At 42.5% G+C, this 19,671-nt stretch overlaps 1 protein-coding gene across 1 annotated transcript; it reads right to left on the bottom strand.

The window, feature by feature from the left end:
• Window positions 1–3,992: 3,992 nt before the first annotated feature.
• On the bottom strand, window positions 3,993–19,413 carry APOA5 (apolipoprotein A5). Its single transcript, XM_068240921.1, has 4 exons — window positions 19,266–19,413; window positions 17,643–17,695; window positions 11,620–11,725; window positions 3,993–5,047 (listed from the first exon to the last, which is right to left on the bottom strand). The coding sequence occupies exons 2-4, from the start codon at window positions 17,689–17,691 to the stop codon at window positions 4,177–4,179; spliced, it is 1,026 nt and encodes a 341-aa protein (XP_068097022.1). The 5' UTR covers window positions 17,692–17,695; window positions 19,266–19,413; the 3' UTR covers window positions 3,993–4,176.
• Between the last annotated feature and the right edge of the window lie 258 nt (window positions 19,414–19,671).

Here is a 19,671-nt window from a genome sequence, read left to right as displayed (position 1 = left end):
TTTTGTTCATAAACCTAAGTCAGGCCCAGTAACACGTTGGAATGAGATGGTTTCTATTGAATTTGTAGCTTAATTTTAAAGGTTTCTTGATTTTGAGCTAAAAATACTGGGCTATCATAAATCTCCACCAAATATGGATTAAAGTTTCTAGCTCTGAACATCCTCTAAAACAATGTTCCTCAAACTAAGGCCCGCAGGCTGAATGCAGCCCCCTGAGGCTTTTTCACTGGCCCCAAACACCAAATCTATAACTTATAGATGTGGCCCACTGCACCTTTAAATATCGGTGGCCCGCATATAGAATAGCAGTGCTGGCAACACCCTTCCACATACTGTAAAAGCCAGCCAGCAGTAATTCGCTGGCTTCCAACCCCATTCTGCATTAGATGACACTGCTGTCCAAATGGATGGCAGGTTGTCACCTGGGTATGCATGAAGACGTTATTCAGGCGCCTCATGACTGAATGGCTGCTGCTGGGAGTTCTCCTCTAGGCAATACTGGGGGGGAATCAATACCTAGATTCAATGTAATGTTTTTCAACATAATTTTATGTGTTCCAGGCCCCCAGCAGTCTGAAGTATGTTGACCTCGGCCCTTGACCAAAAAAGTTTGGGGACCCTGCTCTATATCATTTATGGTCTACCTGTAGAAACATTTTGTGCGATCTTTCTGTAGCATAATATTTCACCATTTTCATTTAAGAAGTTTAACTTTAAAGCACACCTGAATTGGACCAAAAAAGTTGAGTTTTACTTATCTGGGGCTTACTTCAGCCCTCTGTAGTCTTTCAGATCCCTCAGAGCGCAATGGAGGGGACCATAATTTAACCATTTATGCCTCTATGTCCAGGAGGCCATGTGCACGTCCGCGCGCTCCCGTGGCCAATCGCGCGCGTGCACGCACGCTCCCGGCCCGCAGTTCGTTAGCCAGGCAATCAGTGAACCGGGCTATGGTGCCCGATCACTGATTCCTCTCCCCCACGGAAAAAGCGTCAGCTTCTCTCGGAAGCTTCACTTTTTCTGGCTTCATGCGTCCCTCTAAGCGTATGTTACGCTTAGAGTGACGTCATGTAAACAAACTCAAAGTAAAACTACAACTAAATGTAAAAAAAAAAAAAAAAATGCACATATATTTACCCCAAACAAATACTATTTACATCCCTCCCTCCCAAAAATACCCAAATAAAATTATTAATATAAAAAAAAAAAAAATTACAATTTAAAAAAAACAAAAACTTGTAAATATTTACCTAAGGGTCTAAACTTTTTAAATATCAATGTAAAGATGAAATAGTTCTATTTTTTTTTTAACTTTTAAACTTGTAAATAGTGATGGATGCAAAACGGAAAAAATGCACCTTTATTTCCAAATAAAATATTGTTGCCATTCATTGTGATAGGGACATAATTTAAACGGTGTAATAACCGAGACAGATGGGCAAATACAATACGTGAGTTTTAATTATGAAGGCATGTATTATTTTAAAACTATAATGGCTGAAAACTGAGAAATAATGATTTTTTTCCGGTTTTTTTTCGTATTCTTCCTGTTAAAATGCATTTACAGTAAAGTGGCTCTTAGCAAAATGTACCACCCAAAGAAAGCCTAATTGGAGGCAGAAAAAACAAGTTATAGATCAGTTCATTGTGATAAGTAGTGATAAAGTTATAGGCTAATGAATGGGAGGTGAACATTGCTCGGATGCATAAAGTGAAAACGACTGAAGGCTGAACTGGATAAGATACACCTGCTTTGTACAAGTGGCAAAAAAATTGATATTTTGTGAAAATGCTATTATATATATATATATATATATATATATATATATATATATATATATATTTATATATATATATATATATATATATATATATATATATATATATATATATATATATATATATACCGTATATACATATATATATATATATATATATATACCGTATATACATATATATATATATATATATATATACCGTATATACTTACTGATGGCCCAGCATTGCCCAGGTATGTATTTGGCTGGTGTTGGCTGTGCTCACTTTTTCTAACCCTGACACGCAATTACTCAATAACCAAGTTTGTGGCTTCAATAATTTGCATTGAAATGAAACAAATCTGAAACAAATCAGCCATTGTTGCGTGATTGGGTAACACACATCCAAACTTTTGCATTTATAATATTAGTGAGGTATATATATACATACATATATTACTACTATTATCAATATGATACTTCACATTTAACCCAAGGAGAAAGTCAGTGGCATGGCTAAAGAGTTTTACATTGGGCTCCCCAAGCCCTCTATACATAACAATTGATACGGCACACCAAAACCTGCCAAGGACAACCACAGTGTCAGAGGTGCAAGAGGCACAGTTTGTTAACCTCAGGAATAAGAAGACACGGTGAAAGACCTCGGCACTGCTGACGGTGATTTATTGCTAATGCACTTGGATACACATTCACAGTGAAAAGTTCATCTTATGCATAACATATGACAAGACAATAATTATTGTGTGCAGCCTGGAGGGAATGTGGGGTTGGCAGTGGGTGCCGCTTGGTGCACGGCCTGACAACCATTTCACTTTATAAGCTTCTTCAGAGGCTTGGATGCCTTATGCTCATATGTTATGCACAGGGCCGGGCCGAGGCAGAGGCTGGAGAGGCTCCAGCCTCAGGGCGCAGTGTAGGAGGGGGCGCACAATTCATTCAGTTGTCATTCCCAATTGTGTTTGAAGCAGAAAGAAATAGGAAAAGGGGATACATAGCAGTGACTGCAAGCCATATAACTAGATATTAAGGTGTTGGGGAGGTTGTGGGCCCTGGGGCGCCTCTTAGTCTAGTAGCAATCAGTGTGTGACGGCTGAGGTGGGAGGGATGGAGGGGCGCACTTTAGTGTCTCAGCCTTGGGTGTTGGATGACCTTGGTCCGGCTCTGGTTATGCATAACCTGAACTTTTCACTGTGAATGTGTATCCAAGTGCATTAGCAATAAATCGCCATCAACAGTGCTGAGCTCTTTCACCATGTCTTCTTGTTGCTGCAGTATATTGTCTTGGCTCTGAGCACACTGACAGGGAGCACACCACAACCTGAGTCATCCTCCCCAAATCTTTTTGTCTCTGAGTGCTGGCCCACTACTCTTTGTTGTTAGTTTGTTAACCTCCTTGGCGGTAACTCTGAGCCAGGCTAGGGATGGGAAAAAAAAAGCCAGGAGCGGTAATCCTGAGCCTGACTCAGGTAGCCGCTGGGAGGTATGCAGACACAGCACAGCATGGCAACTTTTCTAGCTCACATCCCCTGGGATCCAGATGCTGGCAGTCTGTGCAGGGGCTGCTTTCAAATTACTTAAAGTGAACCTCCAGACTACAAATCTACTCAGCAGCAGTGAAAAGCTTGGTGTTTCTTTAACAGTTTCACAGCATCAGAACTTTGTTTTTCTTACATAAGCCTTATTTTTAGCTGTACAAAAGCTAAGCTCCGCTCTATCAAAGAACACTGCCTGGGCTTTTTTTCCCTGATGCTGTGCAAAGCATGATGGGATTTCCTATGTTGTTATTCACTGGGACTGGGAGGGGTGATCAGCACACAGGACAGTTAGAACTGTGTCTCATGCTCCCTGTCACCTCCTTTCAACCAAAAAGTTGGCTGCCCTCATGAAATCAAACATTTGTCTGTTCTTTTAAAACAAGCTGGGTAAGAGATTATATTACCTATCTATTTTAATTAAAATAACTAATGTAACGTAATGACAGTATGTTTGTTTAGGCTGAAGTTCCTCTTTAACTTTTTTCAGCATTTTTAAACAAAAAAGTATAATTTAGAATAATATTTCAGTTGAGTGTTTGAGGTCAAGTAAGCTGAGGGACAGGCACTACATGTATCACCTTTTGTTGTATTACTTTCTTAATATTATACTGTACTTCTGTATAGTTCAGTATTCTTTAAATTCATAAGAATATAATGAAATATAATGAAAAAGAATAGCCACTTTTAGAAAGTTTATAATTACAAATCCCCACAATGCTACAATAGCATAATGTGTGGCAAATGCATGTTAGTCACTTGGACATTCGGGCCACATGTGTTCATATAAGTGCTTTCATTTTATAAGTATAGTTCCACTTGAAGATAGGTGACATCAGTACAATGAAGCCACATAGAACTTTCAGTTATATGTTTTGGGATATATCCTTCCATAATGATTCCAGTTTCTTTTGCACCTCTTCTATGGAATTGGAAGTGTCCTGTAAATTGAAAGAAGGAGACAGTCTGTAGTTCATCTCCTCCATTTCCATGTTAATAGTCTGAGTAAACTGTTCAATCTGCAAATGTGTATTCCTATGAAACTCTTCAATTTCTTTTTGTACCTGAGCTGCCATTTCCTCTACATAAGGGTCTACAGGCTCAGCTGCTTGTACCTCTAGAGGTCTATCCTTCAGTTTCTGGGGATACATCACTAAATGATCCTTTAAATCATCTAAGTTTTTGTGGATCTTCTCATGGAGTTCTTTTGCATTCTGTGACAGTTTACGGGATAGCTCTTGTACATGCAGGTTTAACTTTTCTTGAGAGGCCAGAGAATGAGGAGAGAGGTTGCTTTGGAGTTCCTCAGCTGCATGATGGATCTCTGCCAAGAGTCTCTCAGTGAGAGGATGAAGAGCTTGTTTTACTTTCCCTGTATGTAGAATGATTTGATATTTGATACTTTCTGCAAGGTCGTCAGTTATGCCATTATTGATATCATTCTTGTACAGGGCAAGCTGCATTTTCAGTTTCTGTGCTGCCTTCCTTATCTTAAGTTTCATCTGCTTAGTGTAAGGCAACAATCGACTTTGTACCGTTTCAAAGTTTTGGTTTATTTTCTGCTGGGCTTCATCTACATAAGGATAAATCTTTCTTTGGATCTCTTGAAGTTCTCTGTGTATCAGTCGGCGTAGTCCATCTGTGTCTTGATACAATCTCTTTTGGAAGTTTGTCTTCAGAGGCCCAAATAAATTACCCATGTAGTTTACTCCATTCTGAATGTTCTTCTTTATTCCACTAAAATAAATAATAAGATTATGTATTAGTCATCTCCTATGTGAGATTTATGCCAATACAGAGCACAAAAATGCCTAAGTTTATGAGAATACTCTACCTTCTTTATATGTTTGTTATATTTAAAGGTACATACTGCCTAATTATGTTGGGCGGGGGTATGCTGCATAATTATGTGTTTCTGTGGGAGCCTTGCCTATTTATGTATTTAAAACAACACTGTGCTTAATTATGTTGTTTGGGGACACTCTGCCTCTTACGTTGGGGGGGGAGATGGGACTTACCCTATTTATTGATTAGTGAGGCATTCTTATAACATTTAGAGGCCATGCAGTGCTTAATTGTCTTCTTAATTGTCTTCTCTTGTGGTATACTGCCTAATTAATGATGTAGCTAGGGGGAAATTGGCGTATGTATTGTACAGCCGTCGGTGAGTTGGGTGCCAGGAAAGCCAAATGATGGCGAGGTCAACATCTGCAACGGAGGGGATCGTGGGACTCCAGAGCTGCAGTGAGGGACAGATAGGCTACCAGGGGCTGGAGGAAGCCCCAGGTAAGTAGATCTTGTTTTCTTTTTCCTACTCGCACCTGTCCTTTAACCTCCTGGGCAGTATGCCCGACACAGCATGCCCCTTAGGAAGTTTTCTAGAGCACTCTGTGTTCCCAGAATAGTTTAGTTAGCTAGAAGCAATCCAGTATAGGTTAGCTAACCACAGGAAGCCCAGTGTAGCAGCCCCCCTCTCTGATCCTCCCTTGGAGCAATTTCCTCATCTTCTTCCCCATCTCCCTCTGCATCTATCCATCCCTCCCTCCCTCCCTACCTTCTTTCCTCTCCCTCTGCATTTATACCGCTGTTACTCACTGTGCCTCTTGCCCACACCGATCAACCACACATCTCTTCTCTGTCCACAGTACTGGGGTGCAGCATGTTGATGTCATCAAGCGTGGCCCAGTACGGTGGACAGAGAAGACCAGAGTGGGTGATCGTTGTGGGCATGAGTAATAGCACTGGCCACCCGCTATGCTGAAGAAGGAGAGGAAGGGAGGGATGGATGGATGTGGGAGGGGGGAGAGGTGGGGGGTATCGTCACCCACTATGCCGCAGAGGGATAATTGGATGGATGGATGCAGAGGAGGAGAGAGAGAGATGGGGAATGGCATCAGCCACTCGCTATGCTGCAAAAGGGAGGTATGAATGGGAGGAGATTGGCAACCCACTATGCTGCAAAGGCAGGAATTAATGGAGGGTATGCTGCAGAGGGAGAAGGAGGGATGATTGGATGGGGAGGAGAGATGAGGGAAAGGGAGGGATGGATGAATGGGGGTGGAATCGGCCACCCACTATGCTGCAGGAGGAGATTGAGAGATAATTGGATGGATGTGGGGGGGGGATGGGGGAGGATTGGCCATCTGCTATGCTGCAGAGGGAGGGATAGGGGGGAGAGAGATGGGGGGATCTGCCAACCTCTATTGTGGGAGGTAGAGAGAGGGTAGGGATCTGTGATGGGTGCGCCTATATTATAGCTAGCTAACTATACTGGGGCACCTGAAGCTTGCTAACTATACTGGGGCACTTGTAGCTAGATAACTATACCGAGGCACCTAAAGCTGGGTAACGATACTCGGGAACCTATAGCTGGCTAACTTATACTGGGGGCGGGCACCTATACTTGGCTCCCTATACTGGGGGCACTTACACTCAACATTGGCGTGCAGATTCCTTATCATGTACCTCCGATAGTGACATGTTCCCCAGCGATCGGTGTTGATGACACCAGGGTCACACACCATCATTAACATCTGGTGGCAAACGATTTTTTTGTTTGCATTGAATTTAATACAATAACCTGTGGGGAATTCCGAAGACAGATGAGCACCTCACAGTAAACGACACAGGACATGTAATGTATAAATGCACACACATTTATACACTGGGGGGAAGCGGTGAGGCAGCGGACACAGCAGATTCTCAAGAGATTTCATTCTGAAATCAGCCGGGAATCAGCCTGAGGTGTATGGGCAGCCGCCAGATCTCTCTCTAATCAGATTTGATTAGAGAGAGGTTTGTCTCTTGGTGAAATCTGCCCATCATCGCTAAATGTATAGCCACCTTTACATTCCTACTAGTGCAGGTTGAGCAGCTGCAGCTGCAGCTCGGAAGTGTAAATGATCAGAGTAATTTTTAAGTAAATTTTGATTGGATTTTGTGTTTCAAGCTTTCATTATAGTGCAAAATGCATAATAGACCCTCACTTGACTTGACACATTTTGGTAAGTTACAGGAAAGGGGGGGTTATGAAAATTAATTGGATCACTTTTCGCACAGAAATCCAGCAGAAACTGAACACCAGGGAGGTTAACGTGACTTCGAGCTCATAAAAAAAATGAAAGTTGTACTCACCTGGGGCTTTCTCCAGCCCAGTGCTGGTCGGGAGGTCCCACGACGGCGTCCTGGCTCTTCTCCTTCTCCCTGTTCCGGAATGGCTGACTCGCCCGAGTGTCGGGCTGCTCCTTCCGCGTATGACGCGGATTACGTCACACGCCGGCCGCCTCGCGTCATCACGGCGGCCGGCGTGAAAGTACTGCGCATGTGCGATTAAAGCGCGCATGCGCCATACTGCCACGCCGGCCGCCGTGATGACGCGAGGCGGCCGGCATGTGACGTAATCCGCGTCATACGCAGAAGGATCAGCCCGACACTCGGGCGAGTGTCGCCCGGGCTGCGGCCTGTCAGCCATTCCAGAGCGGGGAGAAGGAGAAGAGCCAGGACGCCGTCGTGGGACCTCCCGACCAGCACTGGGCTGGAAAAAGCCCCAGGTGAGTACAACTTTAATTTTTTTTATGAGCTCGGAGTCCCTTTAAGTATTTTGTTTAGAGTGTAGAATTTATTTTATTATGTTGTGTGAGCTGAAAGTCTGCTTAATTATGTTGCAGATGGGGACATACTTCCCATTTATGTTGTTTTAAAGGGAACCTTAACCCTTGCAAAAAAACTAAGTTTTACTTACCTGGGGCATCTACCAGCCCCCTGCAGCCATAAAGATACATGCACCTGCAACGCGTATAAAGATTCATGTTACCACCCACGATAGCGGCCTGCACCAGCCGGAACGCATGCAAAGGTAGGTACTCGTTAGGGGCCGCCGACTCTGAGTCAGCAAAATCGAAACTAGCTGACAGCGGGGGACCGGAGGAGACGTGACTGATGTCGAGGGCACAGGATGGCTGCAGGGGGCTGGTAGAAGCCCCGGGTAAGTGAAACTTTTTTTTTTTTGCAAGAGTTAAGGTTCCCTTTAGGGAAATGTCTCATAATTATGTTGTTTGAGGAGACATTACCTAATCATGTTGTTTTAGGTTAGTTTGTTTTCTCTAGACAAAGTAAACTTTCTTTTGACATTATTCTTCAAATAATTATTTTATTTTATATACATTTTAAAGGGAACAAGAAAGAAAAAAATAATCTTTCTCAGCTTTCACTCACAATATTTTAAAATAAATGCTTCCATTGTAGATAAAAATCACGTATGGCTATTTATCACAAAACCTAAATAGTTTTGCTGGTACAATGTATGGTGACAACATTTGACTTTTAAATACAAGCATATTCTTCTGAATTTTTGATCCTTTTACTGTTAGAGAAAGAGGTTAATATAGAGTTTAGTTGATGATTTTGTTATGTGTTTGTGTAAGTGTGTGTGTGTGTTAGGGGGGGGGAGCGATCTCAAATGTGGATGAGGCTAGAAGGTGGCTTCTTTTTACTATAATAGCCTTAGGTTTCATTTTCATTGCATGGTGCCCTCATTAATTCCCCCTCTAGTCTCCATACATAGTGGCGGTGTTGTGGTCCCCCCTCCCCATTACAGTTTTTTGTTCACTGGTGGTCTTTTGGTCCTCCTCCCAGTTAAAAGCATACTCCTTCCAGCCCCTAGAAGTCACATCACTGCAGCTCTGTTCTTCTTCCTCATCCTGCTGGCAGCCTCTGAGGGCTTCCCCACATTGGGAGTCGGCATCTTCTGCAAATGCCTTGGCATGTGCCTGCCCTGTTTGAGAGCGCACCCACGTCAATGGGAGCGGACTGCCAGTACCCTCCCCATGTCGGCGCATTTGTGCGTGGCGCGGGCATGTGCATGCACAGAAAATGCCAACCCATCGGGAGTCGTCAATACTTCAGAGGCTGCCAGCAGGACACGGGAGAAGACCGGAGCTGCAGCAAGGGACACACGTAACTTCTAGAGGCTGGAAGAAGCCCCAGGTAAGTAAAGCGAGTTTCATTCATCACCTTAGATATCCTTTAATGCAACACAGGATGTAAAATCGCCATTTTATGTCACTTCTAAGGCATACAGGAATTTCCCCATCAATGATTAATTTGATGAATTTGATCGATGTTGAAAATCATGGTCAGTCAAAGTGATATTGATGAGTAGTCAATATCTTTCCTATTCAAAGCATATCAGTGATTAAAGCCTGTATTCCACCATTTAGTGAGCAGCTCAAACTTGTCAACAAATCAGTTTGAGAATTCTGGGGCACATGCGCCAATTGCTGTCAATGAAACTCTTACCAGTCTAAACTCAACAAACATCTGTTGATTCTCAACCAATCAACTGAGATTTTCATTCCTAGTCAATAGACCATTTACAGATCTCTAGAGAAATATTGATCACTCTTAAACTGTAATCAATATTTATTTGATTCAACCATGAAATCTAATCTACTGGTTGATTGAACAAAAAGGTGTGTATATCTAGATTTACACAGAGTTTTCTGTTAGAATGTAAGTATACTTGAATTCTAGGCCTCAGGTACTAAAGTCTAGTAAAGACTTGAGATGCAGGGTCTCTTTAAAGGGGTTCTTCCGCGAAATAGGAAAAAAATAAAAAGTGGTTTATTTATAAACTATTAAAAATCCTCTTCAAATAGTGCGAAAAGTGTTTTTTAAAAATGAATAGTTTCATCAAAGTAACACCTAATGTAATCAGTGACGGATGACGCCAGGGAGGCTAATCCATTTGTTAGGGGTGTTTTTTTTTGTACTATAATATCACAAACATAACTGCTGCGTACCTAGTTGACAGTTCTGTAGTCCGTTGCTGTCAGGAATGGCTCTTACAATTAGAATAACGGCTGTTATCTCCCGGAGCTCTGCGCAGTTATTTATTTTAGTTTCACGGAGGGAGAGAGAGGACCCCGGAGCAATGAATCAGGCAGAGGGAGATCAGCTGATCAGTGAGAACGTAGGGTGTCTATGCAGAATCCTCTAGCGAGTGATCTCTTTGTCGCTGCAAGATTTATTGGTTTGTGTTGAGTTCTCCAGGCAGCTAAAAGTTAATAAGAAAACACAAACCCATAAATCTTGCAGCGACAAAGAGATCACTCGCTTTCAGGAGATAAAGAGGATTCTGCATACACGCCGTAGTCTGGTTGCCGGGCAATGACGTCAACAAATTACGTTCTCACTGATCAGCTGCTCTCCCTCTGCCTGATTCATTGCTCCGGGGTCCTCTCTCTCCCTCCCTGAAACTAAAATAAATAACTGCGCAGAGCTCCGGGAGATAACAGCCGTTATTCTAATTGTAAGAGCCATTCCTGACAGCAACGGACTACAGAACTGTCAACTAGGTACGCAGCAGTTATGTTTGTGATATTATAGTACAAAAAAAAAACCCCTAACAAATGGATTAGCCTCCCTGGCCGACATCTGTCACTGATTACATTACGTGTTACTTTGATGAAACTATTCATTTTTTAAAAACACTTTTCGCACTATTTGAAGAGGATTTTTAATAGTTTATAAATAAACCACTTTTTATTTTTTTTCTATTTCGCGGAAGAACCCCTTTAAGCATAATTTCTCGGAGAGAAATTATGCAGTCATTTACAAGAAACATGTTCCTCTAGAAGGACACATAATAGGTTTTCAGGTCTAACTGTACCAACTGTTAGACAACGAAACGGTAAACAAAGGCGATGTTTGGAAAACATTGCAGTCCTTGCAACTAGGTCATAAAGCAATGGTATATTAGATGATGATGTGGGTCACATGCCCATGCCCACCACTTGTAGGATTGGGGGTATGGCTCGGGTGATGTCAGAATTTAACTCTTTGATGTTTATATAAAATAGGGAGACAGGATGGCAGAGACTACTTTACTTCGCCTTCTGCATGCTATCCTGCTCTCTACGCTTGCTATTTAGAATAATAGCTTCATCTCTGTATGATGTAAATATATGTGATGTACATAGGACATAGAAAAGACTGTTTATACTCTGAAGAAATCAACATGTAACAAAAGATGCCTAATTGCTGAATAAACCCCTTAAAGGTGAAGGTGGCTGTCTCCGCTCTATCTCTTGTATGCTGTCGCTGTGAGTTGCAGCTCTAATGAGTTGCTGGTGCCGGAGTAAAAGGTGTGTTGTGCGGTTGCCAATAGCAACCAACGTATAGGTTCTTACATTTTCAATAACAGAAGTGCTGATCTCAGCAATCAAGGGATACTGTAAAGGAAATCCAGTACCAGAGAGATACTTTATTTAATATGTCCTGGAGTTTTTCTTTTATATTATGCTACATACCTTCCCTCTCTGACAGAATTTACGTGTAGACTCCATGCATTCTTCTCATTGGTAAGCTGACTAAAATAATCCCAGAAGCCACTGTGAGTCTCATCAGCTACACAAGCTGTTAAAAGGTAAATTGGAAAAAGAAAATTAGATTAGTCATATTCTGAGCCTTTTAGTGTCAGGGTTAGTGTGCGGCAGTTCAGGTGTCACCAGGAGTGTCAGGGCAGGGTGATGTGGGTGCGCTGGGTGCTGGTGTGTGTATGTGTTTCAGCAGGGGGGAGGGAGGATGAGGATGCCGGCAGAAGTCAGTGTCAGGGGATTGCTATACTAAGTATAGCAAACCGTGGAAAAAGCGTCTTTGAAAGTACCACTGGGGCTTCCCATTAGACCCTTTACAGACCAAAGGGACAACTCCTCCTGATGGGGGATTCCAATTTACCTGTTAAACAACCAATGGGGAGCCCCAATTCAAAGATTCTTTGCTGGGGCTTGCTATACTTAGTATAATAAGCACCGATATTGATTGCTGTCGGCATCCGCTGCTGCGGTTCTCCCTGGGGAAAATGGCAGATCCCATACGGATGGGAGATAGGGCTCAATACCCCATAGGTAAATAATGCTGATCACCCCACCAAAGGCCCACCCTATTATGAACCTCACTTATGGGGATGCTCATTTCATATATAGTTGGTTTGGTCCCTTTAAAGGGACTCCGAGCAGTGCAGAAACTATGGAAAGATGCATATCATTTTAAAGCTCTCTTTCTCCTCTTTCCAATGATATATAAACCGCCGCCCTACGCCTTTTAGTTTTCGCTTTTTTCGCGATTGAAATTGCAGCGGCCGCGATTTCAATCGTGAATATAGAGAAAACTAAAAGGCGTAGGGCGACGATTTAGCGGTCGTCAGAAAGAGGAGAAAGAGAGCTTTAAAATGATATCCATCTTTCCATAGTTACATTGTATTACACAGGGCGACTTTTTCTGCTGAATGGAGCTGCTGACACTGGGGAAAGTGTCATCCTGTGTAATACAAGCAACTATGGAAAGATGGATATCATTTTAAAGCTCTCTTTCTCCTCTTTCTGGCGACACCTAAATCGTCGACCTACGCCTTTTAGTTTTCTCTATTTTCGCGATTGAAATCGCGGCCGCGGCAATTTCAATCGCGAAAATAGCGAAAACTAAAAGGCGTAGGGTGGCGTTTTATATATCATTGGAAAGAGGAGAAAGAGAGCTTTAAAATGATATGCATCTTTCCATAGTTTCTGCACTGCTCGGAGTCCCTTTAAGTTAGTAAGAATGACATACTACATACAGTGGGATGCGAAAGTTTGGGCAACGTTGTTAATCGTCAGGATTTTCCTGTATAAATCGTTGGTTGTTACGATAAAAAATGTAAGTAAAATATATCATATAGGAGACACACACAGTGATATTTGAGAAGTGAAATTAAGTTTGTTGGATTTACAGAAAGTGTGCAATAATTAAAAAAAAATGAGGCAGGTGCATAAATGTGGTCACTGTTGTCATTTTATTGATTTCAAAACCTTTAGAACTAATTATTGGAACTCAAATTGGCTTGGTAAAGCTCAGTGACCCCTGACCTACATACAGAAGTGAATCCAATTATAAGAAAGAGTATTTAAGGGGGTCAATTGTAAGTTTCCCTCCTCTTTTAAATTTCTCTAAAGAATAGCAATATGGGGGTCTCAATACAACTCTCAAATGACCTGAAGACAAAGATTGTTCCCCATCATGGTTTAGGGGAAGGATACAGAAAGCTACCTCAGAGATTTCAGCTGTCTGTTTCCACAGTTAGGAACATATTGAGGAAATGGAAGACCACAGGCTCAGCGCAAGTTAAGGCTCGAAGTGGCAGACCAAGAAAAGTCTTGGATAAACAGAAGCGACAAATGGTGAGAACAGTCAGAGTCAACCCACAGACCAGCACTAAAGACCTACAACATCATCTTGCTGCAGATGGAGTCACTGTGCATCGTTCAACCATTTGATGCACTTTACACAAGGAGATGCTGTATGCAGAGGAAGCCTTTTCTCCGCCCACAGCACAAACAGAGCTGCTTGAGGTATGCAAAAGCACATTTGAACAAGCCAGCTTCATTTTGGAATAAGGTGCTGTGGACTGCTGAAACTAAAATTGAGTTATTTGGGCATAACAAGGGGCGTTCTGCATGGAGGAAAAACAACACAGCCCTCAAGAAAAACACCTGCTACCTACAGTAAAATATGGTGGTGGTGCCATCATGGTGTGGGGCTGTGGGGCCATCATGGTGTGGGGCTGTGGGGCCAGTGCAGGGGCTGGGAATCTTGTCAAAGTTGAGGAATGCATGGATTCCGCTCAGTATCAGCAGATTCTGGAGCCCAATGTCCAGGAATCAGTGACAAAGCAGAAGCTCCGCCGGGGCTAGATCTTTCAACAAGACAACGACCCTAAACACTGCTCAAAATCCACTAAGGCATTCATGCAGAGGAACAAGTACAAGATTCTGGAGTAGCCATCTCAGTCCCCAGACCTGAATATAATTGAAAATCTGTGATGTGAGTTAAAGAGAGCTGTCGATGCTAGAAAGCCATCAAACCTGAATTAACTAGAGATGTTTTGTAAAGATAAATGGTCCAAAATACCTTCAACCAGAATCCAGACACTCATTGGAACCTACAGGAAGTGTTTACAGGTTGCAATTTCTGCAAAAGGAGTATCTACTAAATATAGATTTCATTTCTTTTTCTGTTGCCCAAATTTATGCACCTGCCTAATTTTGTTTAAACAAATATTGCACACTGTCTGTAAATCCAATGAACTTCATTTCACTTCTCAAATATCACTGTGTGTGTCTCCTATATGATTTTTAACTGACATTTTTATCTTAACAATCAACGATTTATACAGGAAAATCATGACGATTAACAAACAAACTTTCGCATCCCACTGTAGTAGCTGTTCTCATTAGATCCTGCAGTTCCAAACAAATCTGTAAACAAGCTCTGCGTTAGGCATGGTTCCCACTTGTAAAGAAAACAAACACCTTGGGTACATTTTCTGAAGTGCAGCGACGGACATGCAAAACTGATCTAATGTTAACAATAGCTTGTGCTTCCAGTTACTATGTATAAAGGTTCCATTTACTGTGCGAGTAAACGCAATACAAAGTCTCGACCTGCTGCATTGTTCCAGATAGCGGATTTGCTTCCCATAGAGACCTATTGTAGATACTCATCTGCCCCGAACATGAATGTGAGGAGAAGGTGGAGTAGACACAGAGTCAAACTGAGCCTAAGGCTATGTCCACACGTGCAGGTTGCAGATCTGATCTGTTTCAAACGAATCCGTTTTTGTAAACAATATTTTTCCCTCCCCGTTTAAAAAAAAAACAACCTTTTTGCAGCTCACATTTCCAGTCCGTGGCCGCGGGGGGTGGTGGTGGGGGGGGGGGGGGGGGGTTGGGGGGTATGGTGCGCCATACTGTAGGAAATAGCAGCCAGGATGGGGGGTTGCAGAGCAGGGGCGGGGAGGGGGTCCCCCCCTCCTCCCTTTCCTGGGTCCCCCCCTTCCTTGCTCCCCCTCCAGCTAGTTTCTGTTTAAAATCATTTAAGAATCAATGTATAAAGCAAGCGGCAAGCTTACTTCCTTGCATTCCACCGCTCGCCATCACTTCCTGCTACGCCATCCTCTATACTTCATTGGGCGGCATTGCAGGAAGTGATGCGGCGAGCGGTGGAACGCAAGGAAGTGAGTAAGTTCCCCGTTTGCCGCTTGCTTTAAAGAAAACCTGAATTGAAAATTAAAAGTCAAAATAAGCATACACAAGTCATACTTACCTTCCATGTAGTCTACTCCTCAGTGTCTTTCTCCTGTCTCACATCCTATTTGTTCACTGTGATCAAGGGGATTTTCCGTCCTCCATTTTGAAAATGGCCATTACCCATAACAGCTTTCTGGTCAGCACACAGTTAAACTGTAACATCGCCCACTTCAGCCATAGGGAAACATGAACATTGCCTGGTACATCAGTTTTCCTCTCAGCTATAACTGACAGCAACTGAAATTTTACTGACAGCAACTGATATATTTCAGATCTGACAAAATATTGTCAGAACTGGAAGGGATCATTGTCAGAAGAAAATGGTGAGCTCCTGAGAGGAACTGATGGCAAGGTAACTATGTAATGTTAATTTGAAGTTACCTCATGTGTTTATTTTAAATATTTTTACTCAGTACAGGTTCTCTTTAATACATTGATTTTTAAATTATTTTAAACTGAAACTAGCTGGAGGGGGAGCGAGGAAAGGGGGACCCAGGTGAGGGAGGGGGGTGACTCCCCTCCCCGCCACCCGCTGCGACCCTCTGTCCTGGCAGCTAACCCCTCCAACATGGTGGGCCCCCTCCCCTCCCACAGGCAGGGCTGGGACACAGAAAACAGATCCGTTTCTGTGTCAAAAGCTGCCTGTGTAGTGGGGGATCCGTTTTGCCATAGATCACTACTCCTCCATGTATTAGGGAACTATCCAGGTCCGTGAGAATCCTGCAAATCCGGACCCTACGTTACATTTTTCAAAACGAATCTCCCTGAACGCTGACGGATCCAGGCCAAAACCAGGCCAAAAACCGGAGCCACGGATACGTTTTTTGAACAAGTGTGAACTTACTCTTATGCTTTCCATAGTTTACATTTACCTCTCCGGAACCACCTGCCTAAATAGGTGTAGGTAGACTGACAAAGCAGCTGGGGAAGGAATTATACCTAGCAGAATCTCTGAGTGATAACAGTACTGCATTATTTACTTTTTTCTTTGTAACACTATTTTTTTTATTAAATCAGAAAAAGTTTCCACAGAAGAGAGAACAACTGATACATCATATAATGAGCATTATTTACTTTTTATAGAGTCAATGGACCAGGGTATTGATTTTATGTATAAAATGCTGAAATAGTGAGCATCAAAATTTATGGAATAATTCACATCACATACTGTCTTTTAAAAACCTCTAACATTCCAACAATGCTTCTATATTGTGAGACCTGTTTGGGTAGAAACCTACATTAGCCTACATTATGTTTTTAGGGTGTTGGAGAAATTGACCTGGAGGAAACCCATTCAAACTTACTCAGTAGACTATGCATAGACAGGGCTGCTACTAAGGTGTCTATGACCCCAAGCGGCACATTATTTGTGGCCATCCCCGTCAGAGGCCCCTTCTGCCTCCCAAATAGGTGGTCCTTTAGTATTGGTAGGTAACCAAAAGTGAAACCCCGACCCCAGTATAGGTAGCATCAGCTAGTATAGGTAGCCAAAGTGTCCCCCCAGTATAGATAGCCACCCCCAGTATAGGTAGCCAAAGGTGTGTGGCCCCCAGTATAGCTAGGCAACCCCTAGTATAGGTAGCCATAGGTGTCAGCGGCGGCCATACAAGTTACAGACAGCAACCTGTGGTAGCATGGGAGGCCCCTCCTTTAGCTAAGGCCCCAAGCAGCCATTTGGTTTGCCCTGGCCTAGCTGCAACCCTGTGCAAAGATACAGTACACGTACTTTAATTGTAGCTAGATTTAACAACTAGGGATGATCAATAAGATGCAAATAATTTCTCCTTGCATTTAAATTTAATGTAAATTATATGCAGCTTGAAACTGGACCAATCAGAATCATTTCCTGTAAATTTTATTGGTCAAAGTTCAATCTGCATAACTTTTACACAAAATTTTAACGGAGGGAGAAATTATTTTCATCTCATTGATCATCCCCAGCAGAGGGAGAGCCGTCTTTCGGGCTTCTCCTTGCGTCCAAATTACCATACGGCCGGAACATATGTACTCTCTCATCGATCATCCCTATTGGCAACCACTCTCTGACTAGCTAAAAGTCACTTGTAGGAGAAACTGCTTCTCCGAAACTCATCATCCCTGTGACATGAACCAATATTAAGGGATTCAAATTGTTCCATTTGTTTTCAGCACCAACAAATCAGTTGAGAGATGTAGCATTACTGTACACACACAACGAACATACGACCTACCTGATACAGATGAGATTAGTATCAGGCATAAGACACCAGTTCTTGTCATTTTGCTGTGATGAAAAGATGAAGAAGTTTATTTGTTAAATAGTTCAATATCTGTTGTGTACAATTCATCATCCTTCAATGTACTATAAGAGCCCCTTTACACTATGGCCTCCTTTAAATTAACCTTTTCTCCTGAGTTTTCTCCCAAGTGATAGTTTCACACCTTATGAATAAAATGCATTTTAAGCCCCCAGCAAGCAAGAACATACTCAAAATAATTTTGACAGTTCTTTTTCACCTACTGTTTTTGGAGGGGTCCCAGGTGGGTGGAAGGGGGTGCGCCGAGGGCCAATGAAGTGGTCAGGTTGTGACATCATGCAGAGGCAGTGTTAGCAGGGAGAACAAAGCTCTGGGCCTGGGATCGGCTAAAGCTCTCGGCCTGGGATTGGTTGCTCAGTGGTGGCTGATAAACAGGCAAACAAAGGGGAAGGCAGAGCAGCGACCCAAAGTGGCCACGGCATGTGGCCCGGCAGCTATGGCCTGTGGGCCGCATGGAATTAAATCAGAGCTTGGGGGGGGACCAGAAAAGGCTCAGCGTGCCAAATTTGCCCGGACTTTGGACATGCCTGTCCTATATGATAATTTTTTTATCTTCTCTTTCAAATAATTTTTCAGCATTTCGCAATTTAAAAAAAAGTAGCAAAAGTAGTAGAAAAAGTACTATCAACATGATTTTGTGTATTTTCTTGCTTGCTGGGGATTTAAAAGTCATTTTATTTAGAATGCGTGAAAATATCACCTTGGAGAAAACAAAGGTGAAAAATTGCTTATGGGCCCATGTCTCTAATCAATTGTGTACAAATTCTACTGTGATCTAATGTTATAACACAATGGGCCCAGTTTACTTTTTTTCTGCTAAGTTTTCTCTCCTAAGAGATCATTTTTCATCTTCTGTTTAAAATAACTTTTCAGCACTCTGCAATTGGTGAAAAAGTGTGTTCAAAGTTATTTTCTGGCCTGCTGGTGGCTTAAAAGCAGGGCCGGGCCGAGACAGAGGCGAGAGAGGCTCCAGCCTCAGGGCGCAGTGTATGAGGGGGCGCACAACTCACTCAGCTATCATTCCCCTATTGTGTTTGAAGCAGAGAGAAATAAGAAAAGGGGATATATGGCAGTGACTGCAAGCCAGGTAACTAGAGATTAAGGTGTTGGGGGGATTGGGGGCCCTGGGGTGCCTCTTAGTCTAATAGCAATCAGTGTGTGACGGTTGGGGTGGGAGGGATGGAGGGGTGCACTTTGGTGTCTCAGCCTTGGGTGCTGGAGGACCATGTCCCAGCACTGTTTAAAAGACATTTTATTAATAAGATGTGAAAATATCACCTAGGAGAAACTTAGGAGAAAAGGTAAATTGCATCTGGTCCAATAAACCCTGAACATTTCAAAGGGGTGATTTTTTTTAATAGTCACTGCAAGTTACCTGTTGTGTTGGATAGAAATACAATTAGACATTATGTGGAAAGATACATCAGGAGATTGTGCTGTTAAAGCATTGCTATGCATAGACTATTAGCTGTATGGACATATGTACATTTAAGAAAAACAACTGGGTATAAATAAGAGAGTCAAGTAAACTCTTACCTAGAATGTAACTGTTAGCCTTTTCCCTCCAATCCACTTAGTATATGTTATGCTGTTCCTGTTTTCATGCTGACAACCCACGTTTTATAGAACTTTGGAAAAAGCTCAACCTGGTGACGCCTCTTCATTCGTGGTGTGACAAAGTGAACCTGGTAAAGGTGTGATAAGCACATTTATTGACAGAGGGATCACACATGACATTTCCCTTGTGATGCTTCATACTGATTGGCCACAAGGAGGCAATAGTTCCAATGCACAGCAGTGATCTAACATCACCATCATCTACTCTAAAGGGATTGTTTACAACGTGTCCGATCATAGTGAAGTCATGTTTTATGATTCCGTGTAATTGTGGTTTATGTCATGCATTCTTAGAATGCATTTGATGTTGATAAAGGTTTTGCAA

Source organism: Hyperolius riggenbachi, chromosome 6 (genome assembly GCF_040937935.1).
Source record: "Hyperolius riggenbachi isolate aHypRig1 chromosome 6, aHypRig1.pri, whole genome shotgun sequence".
Classification (NCBI taxonomy): Eukaryota; Metazoa; Chordata; class Amphibia; order Anura; family Hyperoliidae; genus Hyperolius; species Hyperolius riggenbachi.
This window is presented reverse-complemented; position numbering and strand designations above follow the sequence as displayed.

Bases quoted from the DNA above. Each gene is read 5' to 3' on its own strand.
- APOA5 (XM_068240921.1), bottom strand. From the start codon at position 17,691: ATGACAAGAACTGGTGTCTTATGCCTGATACTAATCTCATCTGTATCA. The intron at 11,726-17,642 runs GTAGGTCGTATG...ACCTTTTAACAG, and splicing joins ACTAATCTCATCTGTATCAG to CTTGTGTAGCTGATGAGACT. The intron at 5,048-11,619 runs GTATGTAGCATA...TATTTATTTTAG, and splicing joins AATTCTGTCAGAGAGGGAAG to TGGAATAAAGAAGAACATTC.